At 49.6% G+C, this 22,023-nt stretch overlaps 1 protein-coding gene across 1 annotated transcript; it reads right to left on the bottom strand.

The window, feature by feature from the left end:
• Window positions 1–873: 873 nt before the first annotated feature.
• LOC135805088 (glycine N-methyltransferase-like) lies at window positions 874–21,525 on the bottom strand. The gene is made up of 6 exons (XM_065319081.1): window positions 21,016–21,525; window positions 20,406–20,533; window positions 18,293–18,517; window positions 3,997–4,115; window positions 3,289–3,383; window positions 874–1,989 (listed from the first exon to the last, which is right to left on the bottom strand). Exons 1-6 carry the CDS (start codon window positions 21,219–21,221, stop codon window positions 1,773–1,775), a joined length of 990 nt encoding a protein of 329 aa, XP_065175153.1. The 5' UTR covers window positions 21,222–21,525; the 3' UTR covers window positions 874–1,772.
• Between the last annotated feature and the right edge of the window lie 498 nt (window positions 21,526–22,023).

Here is a 22,023-nt window from a genome sequence, read left to right as displayed (position 1 = left end):
GTAGTACCGAATCATGTAAAAAATACCGACATTGTTTTAAGTTATCAAGGCAGTATAACGCGGGTTATGCTTATGGTCTTATGTCATGCTCGTAGTCGTAGGCTTCAACACCTCATTCTCCACACCACCAGTATGCGCCAGGGAGCCCTATACATACAGTCAACTTCGCTAATAACGACTGCGGATATAACGACAATTCGCGAATAATGACAGAATTTCCATGCCCAGAGCAAAGTCCCATCCAACTGTAATACATATAATGAGACTTCGGGTATAACGACACTTCGCGAATAAGGACACTTTTCTGATGCCCCGCTGAGTGTCATTATAAGCGAAGTTGACTGTAGTCACATGCTGTTGTTTCAAATCTTTATTCTCACGATAGCCAGTGGCCAATAAGAGATGTTGTTGTTTGTTGTTGCTGCTGTTGTTGTAAATGGACACCTCATTCTCCACCCCAGGGAGCTCTACACATACATCGCACACTGATGTGAGCCACAGTATTCAAGCTGCATACATGACTCATTTGGGAAAGCTAATTGACCAGGTGCCCTTCACCTTCTGAGAATTCATGGTGCTTAGGTTGTTGACATGTACAACAATCAAGTCATGCTTGGAACGGGTGGATTTTTCCAACCGTGCTGCGACCCACTGTGAATTGGGAACATGTGGCTTGGCACAAGGGTAACAAGGATGCGGCAAAGGGGGTTTCGGCAATTGGCCTCTGGTTGGTGGACCTGATCTGTCCTCCCCACCTGCAGGAATCATGGGGAAGTGGCGTCCCATTGGACACGGAAGCGGAAAGGAGGTAGAGATCGGAACTATTGTTACGTGTACATCACTCGTACACCCCAAAGTGAGGACAGGTCAAAGTGAATTTAATAATCAATTTATCATGTGCCATCTACAGATGCACAGTGGTTGACCTAAGTCTTTAGTACTTAGTACTTGCAATACACTGTGAGACCATGATGGAGAAATGAGAGGTCCCAGGGTCTGAGCTTGGAAGTGGCCAGATCTTCCAATTGTCCTCTGGCTGGTGGATCTGACCTACACTCCCCCACCGGTTACGAACTTAGACTACACCTGACACAAGATCAGTATAGGGCCATACCTGGAGGCGTCCCATGGGAGCAGAAGAGTAGTTCTTGGCCTAAGTTATTCAGTGCGCAGACGCACAGATTAGACTAGAGAGGGTAGCATTGTGTATTGTTCACGCAAACCTAAACTACTGGTGAAGCTATGCATACAGAATAGCAGAATTTAAAAACTACTAAAAATGTATTGGGAGGTATCCCTTCAAAACACTTGGGTATAACTTGATTACTAGCGCATGTGCCATGTTGACATGGGCATCAACAGAAGTAGATAGGAGTACAGTACAACAACTCTACGAGTACAGAGTTTCCATAAAACCCGGGAGCTATTCAGCTATAGAATAGATAATTCACTGTAGAAAATATTGGAGTATTTTAGAAACTAACATGATAAAATAGTAAAAATCGAAAACACACTGGCTGTTGACAACTCAGGAAAAAAGTCTTTTCGCAGAGAATTCAGCCCAATATGACAAAGTTGCCATCCACGAGGACCGCTGTCCACTTACTTGAACGCGAACAATTGCGTGTGATCAGAGTTCGGTGCAGGATCTCCTTTGCATGGCACGTCCACGATTACGTCACAATAGCACTCGAGTAGAGCAGGTACATGCACCGCCACCAACACCGCCACCTAAAACACATGGCAAGATAGGGCTGGTCACAATGTTCACCTCAGAAACTCATCTTTCGTTTGCTCTCGGGTTCCGAAGAGGCGTCCGGATTTTCCTTCTTGCGCACGACATGAACAAAGTAGGCCGGGGTGGCAACTTTGGAGAAGTCTTGGAAGTCGCCCAGAACCTCATCTGACTCGAAGCTCTCGCTAAAAGACTCGGACACAAGGCGTTTGAAGTCGTCCAGTCGGTGTGGATGATACGAGAGGCGGAAGTGACTGTTTGAGACACAAGCAGCAGCACAGAGGTACAAATAGAAGCTGGCACTATGTTCAATGGCAATATGGCTGAAATAAAGATGTGAGCATGCCCACGGAAGATTACACATCTCAACAACTAAAAAAGCACATGCCTGCTGAAGCCATCGTAGAAAAAGGCGGCGATTGCATTTGTATAGCCTTATTAAATCCTCAAACAATAACGCGGTGCTGATGGAATTAACTTTATAAGAAGATTGCCTGTAGAGCCTATAGCGGTTGTTAAACCAATGTACTACTTGTAGTAAACAATGTAATGGGGAGACCAAGGACACAAAGACAAAAACCTCATTTCAATGGTAGTTTAGATCTTTTATTGCACCATGACAGACATAGGAGATAACAGGAGGCATCCAGACACGGCGGGTGGGAAATTGTGAATAACAGACAAAGGCAATTGCCACCGCAAACAAGCAGCACTGGTTGCCGGTAGTACATAGTGGAAGTGAACAGGTGGTTTCCAAATAGTCAACAGACTAGCAACTCATCAGATATTGATTCCTCCCACCTTGCCCCCATCTGTCTTCGTCTTGAGTTCATCATGTCTTCGTTTTGAATTCGTCTTGTCTAGTTGTGTTTCGTCGTCGTGTCAATAAACAATCTTCTAAATGTAGTTACCGTCGTCCCTTTGAATAAGTGTGGAGATGGCAAGGGACTGGGAGCAGGTGGAGAAAGGCCAGTTACTACAATACTAGCCAAGATTTTGTTCAGATTATGCAACTTTATCCGGGGAGATGGTCTGAACCAGTGGACAGTGGACACGCTGCCTGGCTTCACATCTTTCACACTATCACACATGTACATGGATGTGATAGGAATCGGGTAGGGATCACTCATGGAAGGTGTAAAGTGCTACATCATGTTGCGCTTGACTCTGTTTGAGCCAGGCACAGCACACTGCATATTTGCATGTCCAATACGTCAGTGCTGATGGGGTAGACTACAATAATTGGAAGTACCAGTAGTCTATACTACACTCCTCACAAGGGGCCTGGACGTCATTACTAAACTATACAGCATGGCCTGCTGTCGAATAGATTTCACTGGTATTTTTGGTGCTGTCCACCACAAAGCAAGTGTATGCCCACTTGTATATTTTCTTCAACAGCACCTTGCCAGACTGAGGGCTACAGGAGCAGGATCATGGCATTGGTACAAACGGAAAGACTACAACAGTACCGTCTCACCAACACCAATGCAAACGAGTGCATTCTAATTTCCCCAGTACACATACAAGACACGTTCGGACGCTGAACTAACCTGGCCACTTTCGCTTCATCTTCGTCTTCAGTGCCACTGGAAGCAGCTATCACATGACCTCGGTGGCTGCGCTTCTTCACTAATCTCAGAGGTACCTACAGAGCAGGCACAAACCAGATACAAATGCGAGTTTGTACCAGTGACCATGAACATGTAGTCCAGTCACAAGTTCACAATAAACTTTGTTTTGTTGTAGCTCTGGATTTCATTGTGAACTTGTGTCGCAGGCTCCTCCACTAGGGTTAAGCACTTCGCACTTCGCACACGCCAACGGCATCTCCGCTTTTTAGTCCAGTCACGTATGATTCACTCTCACTTGACCATCCTTCTTGTAGTTTGCACTTCGGAGTACCAATAGGTAGCCTGGAAGAAACCATCTGGCACTGCAGTACATGCATTAGAAAGTGCTGCAGTACCGCACGGCAACGTGGCCGCAGTGGAAGTGGTAACATGCAGTGCAAGGTTTTGCAACGATCCCAAAGTGTCCGACAGCAAGAAGGTTGACAACACACAGTCGACTTGTGAAGTGCACTTGGGGTAGGGAAGCTATCTTCAAGTGTACGACATCTAGTGGTGCAGTTTCCAAAAAACTGCAGATGTTGTTTACTGGTAAGGAGGATCAAGCAATTTAGTTAAAACGTTTTACAGTAAAGCGGCCCTGGGCATGCACTTTGAAGTAGTAGACATACTTCCACTGACTGTACATACCTGTAAATGATAGTCTAGAGTAACCATGCTTGGCTTGCCGTCCACACGTAAAACGGAGGTCTTGATGTTGTCAACGTATGGGCTGTTATAGTAAATGTTAGCACCCGGCGGAGCAATGCCTGTAAAGCAATGAGCACACAATGTATACACAAGTAAGACTACAATGCAGCAACTACATGTAGAGCATCATCAGAGCAAGCCAAGATCAAAATGGCGAATGTATGCATGTAACACAAGTACATGTAGACTCCCCAGATCAGTGCACGTCCATCTACTGGGTGCGTTTGAGGACCCACCACCAGGCGGAAAGGGCTGATGAAAGAGCGAAACGTTTGCAAAATACACAATCGGAGCATAATAAACCAAGCTATCCGTGGGACTCCCAATTTCATGCGAAGGCGACCATCAGCCAAACAACCTTGTTCCCAGTATGTGAACGACTCTGCACTTTGTGCATCGAGCAGTATTGTAGTGACAGTGCCTAGTATTGCCTACCTTTGTGTTTGCAAAATAATGCCTGTGTACATATGTAAGAGGTGTTCTGACATCCGGACAATTCTGAAATCTGGGCAGCCAAGCCGCCCAGACCTGGGAGTTGACCTATACTGGTAGTGAAATCTTGACGTGTTGCACTACATGTGTATTAAAGTTATTATTGAACACATGGACTGTTCCAGTAGATCCCGTAGGTTACCGTTTGCTAGGTCGATGTATTGTGTGCTGACCCGGCACATGTGAGCATGATGCTAGTACTGACTAGACACTGTTAGGACCTGTCTAGACATGCGATTGTCTGTACCGTAGCATTAATCTAGTACATGCATGGCATGCAATACCTGCCGGATCATATGACGGAACTGGTTTGCTGATTGGCTGTAGGTCTGTTCGCTTTATCAGCTGTGCTTTTTTGTTATAGTACGAGTTTCACTTTGGACAGGAGGGAGTTATTTTGTCTCTTTGGAAAGCAGAGTTTTTTGGTCCTGGAGAGAGGACAATAGCAGAGTTGGTATGTCCGTGCCAAGGCACGATGATGTGTGCATACTATTAGTCTAGAGATTTTCGTTCAGTTACGAAGAACAGAAATAAATACAGTCTTCTTTGGAGTCCAGATTCCGTGACCGAACAACTGGTCCTTCGAGCCGGATTCGAGTCCGAGGCAGTAATCGGAGTCGATGGAAAAAAGAACGAGCGTCAGGTCGACGAAGGGTAAGCCTCCTTCGCGATATGGAGAGTGGGATAGTGTCTCCCAAGTTTCCAAGAAATCCAGTAAGGAAGCCGAACTGGAACTCGCGGCCAGGATACGCGAGAGAGAGTTGCAAGCTGCTGAGGAATTAGTCCAGCTGGAGGCTGAGGCGGTCGAAAAGAGATTGGAACTCAACAGAGAGTTGGTGACCAAGCGATTGGCTGCAGACAGAGCAGCGCTGGAGTTGGAGCTCTCAGAGAAAGGCTCCACCGCGAGCAGCCGCAGGAGTCGGAGAGATGAAAGTGCACGGAGACTGTCCCACGCAGGTGTTGGACAAGGGCTCACGACAGAAGCACTCGTGCGCCATCATCAACTCCTTGAGAAGCTCAAAATTACCAGCGCAGAGTCTGGGAGAGCAGGGCGCGCCTTCAGCGTGGTGGACGCAGTTGACATCCAGCCGACCAAGCCAAGACAAACACCAGCTGGTAGTCGGCCTCCATGCTTGAGTGCTGTGGATGTGGAACGAAGAAGTCCCCAGAGCTGGCTACCAAGTAAGACCAGAACGGTGGAAGTGGAAGCTGGTCGAAGTGACGGACTGCCATCCACAGTGACACATGCACAGTCCATTGTCATTGATGGTCCAGTGAGCAGCGACAGCGCTAGCGGCAGTCAAGTACATGCAGGTATGTCTGGTGATAGTGCAGTGAATCCTGTGTTGCAGAGTAACAGTTTTGCCCCAGTAGCTGTGGCTAATACTAGTAACAACGCACAACACAGACCAGGAGAGACGGTCACTGTGCAGTCCAGCTTTGCACCATTCACCACAACTAGTCTGAAGCCACAACTGCCCCAAGGCCCACAGTATCAGACACCAGCTAACCAGAAGTATCACCCTGCTCACGGCTGTTTTTTTGCGCGATTTTGGCCCATTTAATATGGCGGCCGAGAACTCGTAAAAATTCATGATTTTCGTCCAGGAATTGCTTTAGACAGCTAAGTATTCCACAGACTTCGCCACTTTTCGTCTCCAATCAGCTTGGTTTGCCCTGAGTTTTCGATTTTTCGGCTTTGCCTTTCCCTCAGCTCCACGTACATGCCGCGCGACCACTGCTTCGATTTGTTTCCTTGTCTCTGGAGGACGTTTGTTTTCCTCTCCTGGGACGTTCGTCGTGCAGAATTTGAGCCAACGTTTGTGCCCCAAATAGTATCCCCAGATTTGAGTATCGTTTAGATAATTTGGAATCGGGTAGGTAAGTGTCCGTTCTGGTGCTGTAGAAAATTTCGTTCCGTGACGTGCATCAATTCCGTGTGACTTGCGTTTGCAATATTCCCAAACTTTTGGTATTTCCCACACTTACTGGATCGTAACTGCAATTGTGTTACTCTCCAGTTGTTGTGAGGACGTAGAGTGATCATGGATGAGCATAAATCGCTACTGCAAGAAGTCTGCAGAGTCGGTGGCAGAAAGTTTTCCTGTTTCCAGCAGTCTACCAGATATAGTGTGGAAAAATATAGTGATCTGCTGAAATATGTACATGGCAATGATATCTCGAAAGATTGCTCAGACATCCACCCACCATACATCTGTATTCTGTGCGAGCGAGCCCTAAAGAGAGCCAGTAGATAGGCAGAACATTGTGGAGGTGGCTGTGGACCTGTCACCAAATGGGAGCCACGCCATCGCACAAACTGCTCTGTGTGTGCAAGCCAGAAGAAAAGGGGCGCAAGCGCGCACCATGCAAAACCGAAAACAGCATTGCGAGGTGCCGCACTCCTGGCAGCACCCAGCCACCAGAGCGATGATGGATCACCTACACACTCAGCCACAAGCAGTGTAAGTGGTCTAGATATCAGTGCAGAATGCATACAATCAAGAGCAGCGCGACAACATCGTGCAACACTGCCGCTTGACAGGGGCAGATTTTTAGACAGAAATGCGGTGCAAATTTGCATCATTTGTCAGAATACCGCAGACGGTATCCTGGAAACAGCATGCTGCAATGATCCGAGTTGTGCAGAGTGCATAAGCAAATGGCTCAGCACGAATAACACATGCAAGTCTTGCAGCGCTGACATGGCTGCATCATCGATGCGCACGCCCAGCATTAGTCTAACCAGGCTTGTCAGCAGCCAGTCCATACACTGCGACTTCCATGAGCCATCGCCACGTGGATGTCCTGAAGTCGTGCCGCTGCATGACTTGCAACGTCATGTCAACATGTGCCTGTTCAATCCCGCAGAGACGCCATCATGTAGCACAGCACGTAGCCCGCCGCCGAGCATGACACCTATCCGCTCTGTGCGCCCATCGTCAACAGTGGCTGAGGTTCTCAGTGCTTCTCCGTCGAAGTTGAAGGGCAATGTGGCAACCAACCTCACTGCACGTCTGGTCACGGCTAGGGCAGAGGGTGGCAGGCTGGAGGTGAAAACTGGCGAAGGAGGCAGGGGCAAACCGCAAGTTTACCAGCTAACACCAGAGTGCAGTGTACCGTCAACCGATGCGTCTGCCTCAACACTCAAACGCCGCGCTGCTGAGCTGACCCGAATTGCAGAGTCCGTTTGTGGTGGATCGGATGGAGCTCGAGTGCAAATGATTGCTGGGCTGAAGCGGCTCTCATCAGCTGCACAGGAGGAGCTCAGGCAGACCTCCGACTGCCATGGAGCCAATTGAGGAAGCTGCGGCAGTGGCTCAAGGTCTTCGGAGTAAAGTCGGAGTCTGAGCGTTCTATACGAGAGTTCATCACGAAGACGCTGCCCAGCTACACCGCTACAGAGCTGCCGATGTCGAAGCGGAATGGCGATGTCTCCATGGCTGCCACTGTATTTTTTCCAGACCTTGTCGCTGTTGTCATGCACTTCCTCGACATCCTCAATGAGAGTGACAGGCACGATTGCCTGAAAGCTTGACATGGCATTCAGGCATGGCAGCAGTTACGAAGACCCAGCAACACACTTCGACTGTCGACGCCTTGAAGGACGAAATCGCCAAGCTATGCCGCAGTAAGGACTTCAGTGGCCCATGCGTAGCCTCTGTGGAGCCTGTTCTCCAACACCACAAGATCGAACGTCAAGTGTACCACGGTGGTGCTTTCATCGGCAATCACGTCCACCAAGCCTTGAAGCCCACCGTGGTCACTGCCATCAGCCATGCTCACGTACCAGTCCTCACGTCCAGGTGTCCAGTCCTGGCGGAGGAGGCCCAAACAATAGCATCTTTACACGAGAATCTGATGAACAGCTACGCTTCTTGTCGAGCTATCTTCAGTCACAGCCAGGCAGTTTCAGCAGACGAGATGGATCAGCTGGAGTCTGAAGTTCGGCGTTTCTTGAGTATGTGCAGACGACACGTTGTGGCACGGCGACTTGGAAACATCACGCCGAAACTTCACCTGTTAGAGAATCATACGGTGCCGCTCATCAGGAAACTTGACGTTGGTCTGGGCCTGCTCGCGGAGCAAGGGGCAGAGAGCTTGCACGCCAGTCTCAACACCCTCAACGCCATCTATAAAAACATACCAGGAGACCTCGCCAGGCTGAAAGTTGTCGCCAAGCAGCATCTGCTAACAACCACCAAAGAAGCCAGTACGCTGGCTCCTCGTCCACAGAAGAGGAAAGCCGAGGACCAAGGTTCAGTCTCCTCGTAAACAGGTAAGAAGACAGCGCGGTGACAGCAATGTCTGTCTTCGTGTTTGTATTTCCAACGCTCCAAAGAAAAAACATTTGGAGCACTAGATCATGCTCCTCTTTCAAATTTTCAAACGATCTTCAACTGTTTGCGTTTTTTGTGTCGAATCATACTGAAAACCAACTTGGTTTTGTTACTATTCACAATAATTTACCGATTCGCATCGAGTTTCCAAAACTTCTCTAAAACCCGGTGGAACGACGCCATATTGTAATCTGGTCAGCCGCGGACAGCCGTGCGGTACATGCCGTATAACATGGTGCACGCTTTGGTCGAATTCCATGGTTTCATGAGTGCCACGTGCCCAACAGTACGGTCCACGTGTCCGATTTTGGATTTTTGAACAAACACACTTCACGGCTGTTTTTTTGCGCGATTTTGGCCCATTTAATATGGCGGCCGAGAACTCGTAAAAATTCATGATTTTCGTCCAGGAATTGCTTTAGACAGCTAAGTATTCCACAGACTTCGCCACTTTTCGTCTCCAATCAGCTTGGTTTGCCCTGAGTTTTCGATTTTTCGGCTTTGCCTTTCCCTCAGCTCCGCGTACATGCCGCGCGACCACTGCTTCGATTTGTTTCCTTGTCTCTGGAGGACGTTTGTTTTCCTCTCCTGGGACGTTCGTCGTGCAGAATTTGAGCCAACGTTTGTGCCCCAAATAGTATCCCCAGATTTGAGTATCGTTTAGATAATTTGGAATCGGGTAGGTAAGTGTCCGTTCTGGTGCTGTAGAAAATTTCGTTCCGTGACGTGCATCAATTCCGTGTGACTTGCGTTTGCAATATTCCCAAACTTTTGGTATTTCCCACACTTACTGGATCGTAACTGCAATTGTGTTACTCTCCAGTTGTTGTGAGGACGTAGAGTGATCATGGATGAGCATAAATCGCTACTGCAAGAAGTCTGCAGAGTCGGTGGCAGAAAGTTTTCCTGTTTCCAGCAGTCTACCAGATATAGTGTGGAAAAATATAGTGATCTGCTGAAATATGTACATGGCAATGATATCTCGAAAGATTGCTCAGACATCCACCCACCATACATCTGTATTCTGTGCGAGCGAGCCCTAAAGAGAGCCAGTAGATAGGCAGAACATTGTGGAGGTGGCTGTGGACCTGTCACCAAATGGGAGCCACGCCATCGCACAAACTGCTCTGTGTGTGCAAGCCAGAAGAAAAGGGGCGCAAGCGCGCACCATGCAAAACCGAAAACAGCATTGCGAGGTGCCGCACTCCTGGCAGCACCCAGCCACCAGAGCGATGATGGATCACCTACACACTCAGCCACAAGCAGTGTAAGTGGTCTAGATATCAGTGCAGAATGCATACAATCAAGAGCAGCGCGACAACATCGTGCAACACTGCCGCTTGACAGGGGCAGATTTTTAGACAGAAATGCGGTGCAAATTTGCATCATTTGTCAGAATACCGCAGACGGTATCCTGGAAACAGCATGCTGCAATGATCCGAGTTGTGCAGAGTGCATAAGCAAATGGCTCAGCACGAATAACACATGCAAGTCTTGCAGCGCTGACATGGCTGCATCATCGATGCGCACGCCCAGCATTAGTCTAACCAGGCTTGTCAGCAGCCAGTCCATACACTGCGACTTCCATGAGCCATCGCCACGTGGATGTCCTGAAGTCGTGCCGCTGCATGACTTGCAACGTCATGTCAACATGTGCCTGTTCAATCCCGCAGAGACGCCATCATGTAGCACAGCACGTAGCCCGCCGCCGAGCATGACACCTATCCGCTCTGTGCGCCCATCGTCAACAGTGGCTGAGGTTCTCAGTGCTTCTCCGTCGAAGTTGAAGGGCAATGTGGCAACCAACCTCACTGCACGTCTGGTCACGGCTAGGGCAGAGGGTGGCAGGCTGGAGGTGAAAACTGGCGAAGGAGGCAGGGGCAAACCGCAAGTTTACCAGCTAACACCAGAGTGCAGTGTACCGTCAACCGATGCGTCTGCCTCAACACTCAAACGCCGCGCTGCTGAGCTGACCCGAATTGCAGAGTCCGTTTGTGGTGGATCGGATGGAGCTCGAGTGCAAATGATTGCTGGGCTGAAGCGGCTCTCATCAGCTGCACAGGAGGAGCTCAGGCAGACCTCCGACTGCCATGGAGCCAATTGAGGAAGCTGCGGCAGTGGCTCAAGGTCTTCGGAGTAAAGTCGGAGTCTGAGCGTTCTATACGAGAGTTCATCACGAAGACGCTGCCCAGCTACACCGCTACAGAGCTGCCGATGTCGAAGCGGAATGGCGATGTCTCCATGGCTGCCACTGTATTTTTTCCAGACCTTGTCGCTGTTGTCATGCACTTCCTCGACATCCTCAATGAGAGTGACAGGCACGATTGCCTGAAAGCTTGACATGGCATTCAGGCATGGCAGCAGTTACGAAGACCCAGCAACACACTTCGACTGTCGACGCCTTGAAGGACGAAATCGCCAAGCTATGCCGCAGTAAGGACTTCAGTGGCCCATGCGTAGCCTCTGTGGAGCCTGTTCTCCAACACCACAAGATCGAACGTCAAGTGTACCACGGTGGTGCTTTCATCGGCAATCACGTCCACCAAGCCTTGAAGCCCACCGTGGTCACTGCCATCAGCCATGCTCACGTACCAGTCCTCACGTCCAGGTGTCCAGTCCTGGCGGAGGAGGCCCAAACAATAGCATCTTTACACGAGAATCTGATGAACAGCTACGCTTCTTGTCGAGCTATCTTCAGTCACAGCCAGGCAGTTTCAGCAGACGAGATGGATCAGCTGGAGTCTGAAGTTCGGCGTTTCTTGAGTATGTGCAGACGACACGTTGTGGCACGGCGACTTGGAAACATCACGCCGAAACTTCACCTGTTAGAGAATCATACGGTGCCGCTCATCAGGAAACTTGACGTTGGTCTGGGCCTGCTCGCGGAGCAAGGGGCAGAGAGCTTGCACGCCAGTCTCAACACCCTCAACGCCATCTATAAAAACATACCAGGAGACCTCGCCAGGCTGAAAGTTGTCGCCAAGCAGCATCTGCTAACAACCACCAAAGAAGCCAGTACGCTGGCTCCTCGTCCACAGAAGAGGAAAGCCGAGGACCAAGGTTCAGTCTCCTCGTAAACAGGTAAGAAGACAGCGCGGTGACAGCAATGTCTGTCTTCGTGTTTGTATTTCCAACGCTCCAAAGAAAAAACATTTGGAGCACTAGATCATGCTCCTCTTTCAAATTTTCAAACGATCTTCAACTGTTTGCGTTTTTTGTGTCGAATCATACTGAAAACCAACTTGGTTTTGTTACTATTCACAATAATTTACCGATTCGCATCGAGTTTCCAAAACTTCTCTAAAACCCGGTGGAACGACGCCATATTGTAATCTGGTCAGCCGCGGACAGCCGTGTGCTGTGACATCTCAAGTGCAGCCAAGTAGCTACACAGTCCAGCAGAAAGTGCCTAGCCAGCTTGGACAGGCCAGAGTAGTGAGTGCAAGAGGTCAATCAGCCAGACCCGCAGCCAGCAGCCAGAATCCTGCAACTACTTTCTACTCACTGTATGTACAGCAGCAGAGTGCACCAGCAGCTGCACAGAGTCAGTTGGCTACGCAGTATAGTCAGCCAGATGGACAACGTCCATATACGTCACCAGCTGCTTACCCTCATGCCGGGACATACAGATCCCATTTGAAGCCGTTAAAGCTACCGCAGTTTGACGGAGCGCCAGTGAACTATGTCCCTTGGAGACAGAAATTCATGAGTTTGGTGGGAACAGACCCCCACACAACTGAGCACTACAAGATGGCGAGACTGAGAGAGTCACTCGCCGGAGGGAGTGCCGAGGAACTCGTCCAGGACATTATGGACGGAACAGGCGCCTTTCAAGCAGCATTGGTGGAAATAGAAGCCTGGTATGGCGGTGAGGAGCGACAACTTGAGCGTCACGAGAAAGATATCCTGACGTGGCCCAAGATTGACAACGCTAAAGCCACCGACAAGCTAAAGAAGTTTGCTCTAAAGCTGCGGAGTACCCTGGTCAACATGAAGTCGTGTGGCATTGCTCCCGGCCGTGAACTGTACCTAGCAGCAACCCAGAAAATACCACCGACCCTCCTGCTGAGGTATTTTGAGCTGCACGAGGACCGGAACTGCGATGTTTGCAACTTTGCAGACTGGCTATTGAATCTGGTCCATATGCTGAGGAAGGTAGAGGAGAGGCAGGCAGAGACCCAGCAGACACCCACATCAACGGCAGTGCTGCAGAAGTCACAGAGCCGACACGATCATCGACCACATAGAACGTTGGCAACTACAGCAGGAAATGAGACGCCAAAGGCCAGATGCAAGAAGTGCGGAGAGGGCCACGGCTTAGCTGACTGCCGGGCATTTGCCACCTTGTCAACAGCAGACAGGTGGAAATTCGTTAAGCCGTTGAATGTGTGTACCTGCTGCCTGCGCGTTGCTGGCCATCGTTCTGCTGAGTGCAGGAGCAACCCATGTGCTAAGTGCGGTGGAAAACACCATGACATGCTCCACATTGTGAGACAACAGCAGAGCTACAGCAGGAAGACGGACAAAGAGCCAGCCAGCATGAATCAAAGCAATCGACTGGACAGTCCACAGCGAGGCGGTGGATCACGTGGGAAGCCACAGCGTCCATCCGACACAGCAGCGACGGCCACAGCAACCACCTGCACTGCTAACACCGGGGTCCATGTTGCATTCATGACTGTGCCAATCAAGCTGCAACACCAAGACCAGATGTATGATGCAGTGGCACTGATTGACTCGGCATCATCGACCAGCTATATCAGGGCTGACGTTGCTGAGAGCTTGGGTGTCAGCGGGCCAGATGAGCAGCTCACCACCTCAGTCCTAGGCGGAACGACAGTAACAGGCCGCCGGCAGAGAGTCAACCTGACCATCCACAGTCATGATGGTGACTACAGCACGGCGTTCCAAGCATGGACCCAGCCCGACATCACAGCTCCGCTACCGGCCGTTGACTGGCATCAGATGAGCCAACAATTCCCCCACCTCCAGCAACTACCGCTACCACAGGTCGACTCGCGGCAGGTAGACATCCTGATTGGTATCGATGTCATTGACGTACACCGAGTGCTGGAGGAGGCCACTGGGCGCGCGGGAGAGCCCATTGCACGCCGTCTACCACTCGGCTGGATTTGCTTTGGGCCGGTGGACATGCCGACAGGTGCCACATCCGAGTGCACGCTGCACGCATCTGCAGTATGTGAGCCATTGCTCGATACGCTGGTCGCTAAGTTCTGGGAGGATGACCAGGTGGGCATGCAACCACAATCTGACAAGACGATGGCTGAGATAGAAGCAGAGCACCTCGTGGCTGACAGGATGAAAATCACTGATGGTCGTGTCACGACAGGCATCCCTTGGATTCGGCCAGACCACCAGCCACAGCTGCCGCCAAACCGAGCCATGGCAGAGAAGCGGCTGATCAGCCTCGAGCGATCTCTTCTCAAGAAGCCGGACATCCAAGCAGAGTACGACAGAGTCTTCCAATCATACATCGACAAGGGATATGTGGTCCGCTGTGAAGATAGTGCCGCCAGAGACGGTGACCAATGGCTACTACCGCACTTTCCTGTCGTGCGCCACGACAAGGCGACCACGAAAGTGAGGGTTGTCTTCGATGCAGCGGCTCGTCAGCGGGGTGTGTCTCTCAATGATGAGATGTACACTGGTCCGAAACTGCAACATGACCTGATTCACGTCCTACTCAGGTTCTGCCGTGAACCGGTTGCGATCGTAGGAGACATTGCAGAGATGTTCCTGCAGGTCCAGCTACAACAGCAAGATCGGCGGTACGTACGCTTCTTGTGGCGCAAGTCGACAGACGAGCAACCATCCATTTACGAGTTTACTCGGCTCGTGTTCGGACTGAAGGCATCACCGTTCATCGCCTGCCGAGCTCTGAGGGAGGTAGCCGCACAGCATGGGGAACAGTACGACTCAGCAGCCCGAGCAGCGGTCGAGGAATCGTTCTACGTTGACGATTTCCTGAACTCACAACCATCAGTACCAGCCGGCATCTCAGTACGGCAGGGGGTGCAGGACCTGCTCCACATGGGCTCGTTTCACCTGCGGAAATGGCGCAGTAACAGCCGTGACGTGCTCCGTTCTATCCCGGAAGCCGACCGAGCCGCCGATGCACTGGTGAGCATCGATGATTGCAGCGACGCCGCATCAGCTGCAGTTGTGAAGACGCTTGGTGTCGTGTGGGACGCAGCGTCTGACACGTTCAGCTATCGCTACAACACACCGGACGACCAGCGGCTGACGAAACGAAGCGTCCTATCCAAGATGGCCAGCATCTATGACCCAAGAGGGCATATTTCGCCGTTTACGATAAGGGCTCGACTGCTGTTCCAGGAGGCATGCATTCTCGGCTGTTCCTGGGATGACCGTCTCCCATCAGAGCTGGAGACCAAGTGGCAGAGGTGGTTTGCAGAACTACCAGATCTAGCTGGGATCAAAGTGCCACGATGCTTCAAAAGCATGGAGCGCCAGGCTGACACCGCGAAGCTCACAGTACATACCTTCACCGATGCCTCGGCGCACGCCACTTCAGCTGTCAGTTATGTCCGCGCGGCGTATCCGGATGGTTTTGTGAAGGTCAGCCTTGCATTCGCCAAGGCGCGGGCAACCCCAATCAAGAAAGTCACCATCCCTAAGTTGGAGTTGCGAGGTGCAGTACTTGGCCTGCGCACCAGCAAAGTTGTCAGCCAAGCCCTCGCTATTCCTGTTGCTGAACATGTGTTCTGGACCGATTCCCTCAACGTCGTGTACTGGGTGAGGAGCCATGCCAAGAACTTCACTTCAGATGTCGCCTGCCGGGTCGGTGAGATTCAAGCCGACACCAAAGCTTGCCAATGGAGACACGTACCAGGAGTCCTCAACCCAGCCGACTTCCCATCTCGAGGTATGAAAGTGCTGGACCTCGTTGGACGTCACACATGGTGGAGTGGTCCGGACTTCCTGACCAGACCGGAGACAGAGTGGCCGCTTGTGGAGCTTGCTACCCCTCCGCAACTACCTGGTGAGCTGAAGAAGAAGCCATGTATGACATTCGCCAGCCAGGTGACGCCATCTCGACTAGATCCTGCCACATATTCGACGTGGGAGCGTCTTACCAGGGTGACTGCCTGGTGCTTACGGTTCGTACAAAATGCCCGACGGCAGACTGCGACAGTCACGAGGGGGGAAACCCACGTCGACACCGCCAACACCAGTGTCCCACTAGTCTATGTCCGTTTACCAAGCGGTCATAAGCCAAGATCAGTAGTGACAGTACCGGTGCTGACGGCAGCAGAAGTAGCAGGAGCCGAACGACATTGGTTTGCACAAGCTCAGCTGTCAGCGTACCCAGCCACGCTTAAGCGCTTACGGGCAGGTGAGGAATTACCACCATCTGACCCTCTCTACCGGCTCAACGCGGTCCTGGATGCGACGTCACACCCTGCTCTCATGGTCGTCAACGGACGACTGAAGCATGCTGTCAACCTACCTGTTGGTGTTCGCCAGCCAGTGATCCTACCACAGCGTCACCGAGTCACTACGCTACTCATCCAGCGCGAAGACGACCTCTGTTGCCATGGTGTCGGAACCCAGCACCTGCTGTCCAACCTACGACAGAGATTCTGGATTGTACATGGTACATCAGCGATCAAAAGTGTACGTGCACAATGCGTTACATGCAGCCGACTGATGAGTAAGGCTGCGGAGCAGATCATGGGACCGCTACCCAACCATCGCACGTGTGGTTCTCTCAAACCATTTACCAGATGTGGAGTAGATTATGCAGGACCGTTCTACACAAAGCAGGGGCGTGGTCGAGTGCAGCAGAAGCGGTACATGTGCGTTTTCACCTGTTTGGAGACCAGAGCATGCCACTTGGAGATGGCCTTCTCTTTGGACACAGAAGCATTCCTGATGGCATTCTCCAGATTCATCAAGCGTCGCGGCACTCCGTCCATCATGGTGTCGGACAACGGCACGAACTTTACAGCTGCCGAGCGAGAGCTCCGAGAGGCGAGCGAAGCCATTGATCGCACGCAAGTCAGCAGGAAATTCGCTCATGAAGGAATAGAGTGGCGGTTCAATCCTCCGCGGGCACCCCACTTCGGAGGAGTATTCGAAATTGTTGTGAAAGCTGCTAAGCGTGCCATCACCACAGTACTCGCTAATGCTTCGCTTACCGATGAGGAGTTGCTGACCGCACTGATTGAAGCAGAGCATCTCATCAACACTCGTCCGCTGACTACAGTCTCAGATGATGCTCAGGATGATCAGCCCCTCACTCCCCAGCATTTCCTTGTGGGACGTATGGATGCGCCTCTGGCCAAGGAAGTGACGGCGCTTGGTGAGCATCAGCATCAGCGGAAGAGATGGGCGGCAGTACAGCGATTAGTAGACGAAGTGTGGCAGCGATGGAAAAGAGAGTTTCTACCATCCTTGAACCTCCGGAAGTGCTGGCGCCAGGCCAAGAAGAGCTTGAAGGTGGGTGACGTGGTGATGTGGATGAGTCCCGGCACTCCGCGCGGAGAGTGGCCATTGGGTCGCATTATGGAGACCTTCCCAGGAAAGGACAACAAGGTGCGCGTCGTGGACGTCAAGATTGGAGGCAAGATCCTGCAACGTGCCATCCATCATCTCGTTCCTTTGCCAGTTGGAAATGAGTAACAGTGATGGACATGATTATGTAGTTGTGTCACACTCGGATTGTTTTTGTTTTTTTAGTGTGGTTTTCTCCTCGTGTGAGAGGGGGATATGTTCCAGTAGATCCCGTAGGTTACCGTTTGCTAGGTCGATGTATTGTGTGCTGACCCGGCACATGTGAGCATGATGCTAGTACTGACTAGACACTGTTAGGACCTGTCTAGACATGCGATTGTCTGTACCGTAGCATTAATCTAGTACATGCATGGCATGCAATACCTGCCGGATCATATGACGGAGCTGGTTTGCTGATTGGCTGTAGGTCTGTTCGCTTTATCAGCTGTGCTTTTTTGTTATAGTACGAGTTTCACTTTGGACAGGAGGGAGTTATTTTGTCTCTTTGGAAAGCAGAGTTTTTTGGTCCTGGAGAGAGGACAATAGCAGAGTTGGTATGTCCGTGCCAAGGCACGATGATGTGTGCATACTATTAGTCTAGAGATTTTCGTTCAGTTACGAAGAACAGAAATAAATACAGTCTTCTTTGGAGTCCAGATTCCGTGACCGAACATGGACACTAACACTCATGGATGAACGTACCACCAAAAGTGAACCACCTGCCACCTTTTACGTACACGCAAGCGCATGCGTGCACACACACGCACACACATACACACGCACGCACACACGCACACACACACGCATACACACACACACACACACACACTCTAAAGTGAAGCCAGAATAGGACCGGGCTAGCATACCAGTATCAATGATTGCATCGTAGTTGCGATGGTCGATCAGCAAGATACCACCAGGCTTCAGAGCATCACAGAAGTTGCGAAGTGCCAACCGTTGCTGACCATTTGTGCCATCAAAGTCCGGAAGATGAGCAAAACTGTTACCAAGACAGACGACGGCATCGAAGCCTTCACTGGGGAAGTCTATTTCAGTTTCCAACAAGGTGAGCCAGTTGCCTTCCTCAATAACTACACACATACATACACAGCAAAGACAGGAGAACATATCTAAACCTGGAAAGAACATTCTGTCGTAATTTCAAAGATCCATGTACGGGGGGGGGGGGGGGGGGAGCTGCTGCCCGTCTAAACTGTACCGCCTAGCCTGGCCATGACTCAATCTAAGTACATTGTACATGTATGCACAAGTAGCAGAACTAAAATAATGTACACACAGCCATAGCAGCTCCTTAAACGGCCACAACAGTACCGTGACTTCTTACTTAGAATAGAAATGTGTGATGAATATTCATGAGTACAGTGCAGCAGAGGAAATGATAAACTAACTCTCGTCTTAGGTTTTCAGATACCATGATTGCCAAACATACTAAGGTAAGGCAACTGATGTCCTAGACTGACAAGGCTGGTACTTTAACTCCCGTGCAGTTGTTATCAGTTATCTAGCACCCCCGGCCCCGGGACTGGATACCGTTGGATGAATGAATATTCGGGATAACTGAAGCTACGACGCCCATCTTGTGTTCACAAATCAGCAGGCCTGTGATTCCACGTGCATTATTGATACTCTGCTACATTGTACCAAGAGTAGATAAATGTTTATCTACTCTTGGTTGTACTAGTATAACCCCAGAGAGTCATCGTGCTTTAATAGAGAGGTTGCGCACAACGAAAATTCGTAGCGCCGTAACGAATATTTTTAACGAAAAAAGCTAACGAATATTCGTAAAGCGTGAGGTTGCGCACAACGCGTGAACGTTTTTGTAGTGGGTCGACGCGGCAGCCGCGCGGGTGCGAAGAGTCAAGACAGGGAGTTGTAAAATATCAGTTTTTTTAGTACTCCAGGTAACGAAAAATATTTTCGTAGATTTGCTCTGTTTCGGTCACGTTTGGACGGATCTTCGGAGCAACTTTCGTTACTCGAACCCGGACGGTCGAAATCTAACGAATTTTCGTTGTGCGCAACCTCTCTAATATCTACAATATTACTCCTGTAGAGACGGTGTTGTATGTAACATAACATAAGGCAACGTTCATGATGCTCACTGTCCGCGTTACTCGAAGCATACTGTATGAGCTGGCAGTGCGCTGTTGGTTAACCGAAGTGCCGGATGACTGAAATACCGGACTAGCGATTTATCGACATGCACCTGTTTACGAGGCTTAGGCCACCCTTTCTTTTTTCGTTGTTTAACGTCCGCGCCCGCGTACCTTTTTGCCTCAGACTGGAAAAAAAACAAGAAAGTAGTAGTACCAATAATATGCGAAGTTGTAAATACATGATTGTGTAGTTTCACAATGTGCCAATCATGACCTTAAACTTATAATCTTGCCTCCCGGGCATGCCTTTGTCTTGTGTTCTTTTTCTTTTTTTGTTGGCTTTTAAATATCGTACGGTGTGTGTCCTAGTAAAAATCCAGATGTAATGAATTCATGACATGCTAACTCCATGCTATGTACCTGTTTTGTTGGATTCATCAGGCATGTGCTCCAATGTACCATCAAAGAGTGTTGTTCTATGCCTGTAAGTGCCGTTAGACCCAGAAATATTGTATATATCACATGCTTTACTGGTCAAAATGTTTGATTGGAGTTTCCAGTTTTTGGAATGGGCTTTTGTTTTTTTTCCGCCCTCCCGCGTACCTTTCGCGAAAAAAAAGGACGTTAAACAATGAATTAACAAAGGGTGGCCTTATATTAACTACAGGAGGTGCATCGTTTACTTTTGAAGAGAGCAAAGTGAATACTGAATATACCCCAGAAATGATATTCGTATGGGCGACACTTGTTGTACTCATGGTAGCTTGAAAGTACGAAAAAGGTGAATTTCCAACTTTCAGGTCCCAAAAATATCCCCCCCCCCCCTTAAGAGAGGGCACAGAGTACAAAGACAACTTACCCCAATTGTCGAAGGCGTCCTCCTTGCGCCTTGCCCATCGTGTTTTCTGGGCGTACTTCAACATTTTGTCACTGGCGTCTATGCTGCTAACTCTAAATCCATTTTCAAGAAGCATGATGGAGTCCACCCTGCACAACAGAACGCCACACACAGCGCCGGATTGTTGGCCGAAAAAAAATGTTACAATGCGTCCTGTCACTACTAGCATGTGTGGGTTATATTACTAAGTCTGATTGTCTTCAAGTGAGAGTTTAGGCTATTGCCGGGCGATTGGCCTTTACTATGACAGTCACGACGCGTGAACAACGCGTAGCAGCAGACTGACAAGAATACACTGCAGTCACTACCATTGCTTGATTACCATGCAATGTTCCTCAGAATACACGGCCGGCTCGGTCCGCAACGGACACATTTCAAGTAACAGTTGGGTGGGTAATGTTGGTGGTTCTATGACGGTACCCAATATATCATAATACGTCGGCCCTAACTGGTGAAAGCGGCTGCAGACTTCGTGGATTTTATACGGGCATTGTATTTCATGATTTCTTGACTTGGCAATATCAAGATCAAAAATGCCTTTTTATAAAATATGTTGAACACAGCAACATACCCTGTTCCACAGGCAACATCCAACACATGTTGACAGCCATGGCTACGTAGAATGTCGCACACACTTTCTCTGTACAGCTTCGTTCTTGCTTGAGTACTTCCGACATAAATGTTCCAGACAGTGGCAGCCTTTCCATCTGCATACTGATCTGGCAGGCCAGTCGCCGCAACACCCAGCGAGCGAGTACGATAAACAGAATCATTCATTGCTCCGACAATTTAGAACAAAGGCACGGCCCAACTCTGCCACAACAGTCCAAGTACTTGAATTAGTTGAAATTAGTTACAATGCTTCTTGGCACTAATGCTCATTTTCTTTGTTCTGCTATTATAATAATAAATGCACTGAACAAGGAGACTACTTTTTTTCCTTGTCCTATAGATCTACATTGTTGCGTGTGCAGAGGTCAGCCTCGAATTCACACACCTGTACCAGACAGATCTTTCAAGCAAGACGACGACAATTTTTGATTTGACCCCAGTCAAACAGAGGCCGCACGTTCCACAAGAAAAACGCTGTCAAAATACGGGATTTGTCATGTCACCTTTCACACATGTGCACAATCAAAACTCATTCCGAGCTGATGTTTATGACTCCTCTGCTGACAAGTCTTGATTCTTCTTGATCCCCATGATCACTGTTGATGGGGCTTGAAAGAGAAGGACCCCAGACAGGTGCATGTACGAGCCACCCTAATTATATTTACCTAAAATTAACGAGGATCGTTATTCTCCACAAAAGTGCTGATCACTCTGTTGTGTTCTTGTTTCTCAAGGTGGATGCAAAAACGTGACAAAAGAATAAGACTAGTACTGTACATATAGACATAGTACATAAACATTCTAATTATTAATTATTTCTACTCTTGCTAATGACGGTGATGGACTCTGCTACATGGCTCTCGCATGCAAAATCAGTGCAGCTGCTATACCCCGGCATTGTGCATTGGCATACAGCACAAGCAGAATCGTTTCTGGTTACCGGTATGTACTGGCATGCTAGCCGATC

This window comes from Sycon ciliatum, chromosome 1, assembly GCF_964019385.1.
Source record: "Sycon ciliatum chromosome 1, ocSycCili1.1, whole genome shotgun sequence".
Classification (NCBI taxonomy): Eukaryota; Metazoa; Porifera; class Calcarea; order Leucosolenida; family Sycettidae; genus Sycon; species Sycon ciliatum.
This window is presented reverse-complemented; position numbering and strand designations above follow the sequence as displayed.

What these genes read in the sequence shown, in the direction of transcription:
- LOC135805088 (XM_065319081.1), bottom strand. Translation starts at nt 21,221, where the DNA reads ATGAATGATTCTGTTTATCGTACTCGCTCGCTGGGTGTTGCGGCGACT. An exon ending in GATGTTGCCTGTGGAACAGG is followed by an intron (nt 20,534 to 21,015) that starts GTATGTTGCTGT and finishes TCTGTTGTGCAG; the next exon opens with GGTGGACTCCATCATGCTTC. An exon ending in CGATGCAATCATTGATACTG is followed by an intron (nt 4,116 to 18,292) that starts GTATGCTAGCCC and finishes ATTGCTTTACAG; the next exon opens with GCATTGCTCCGCCGGGTGCT.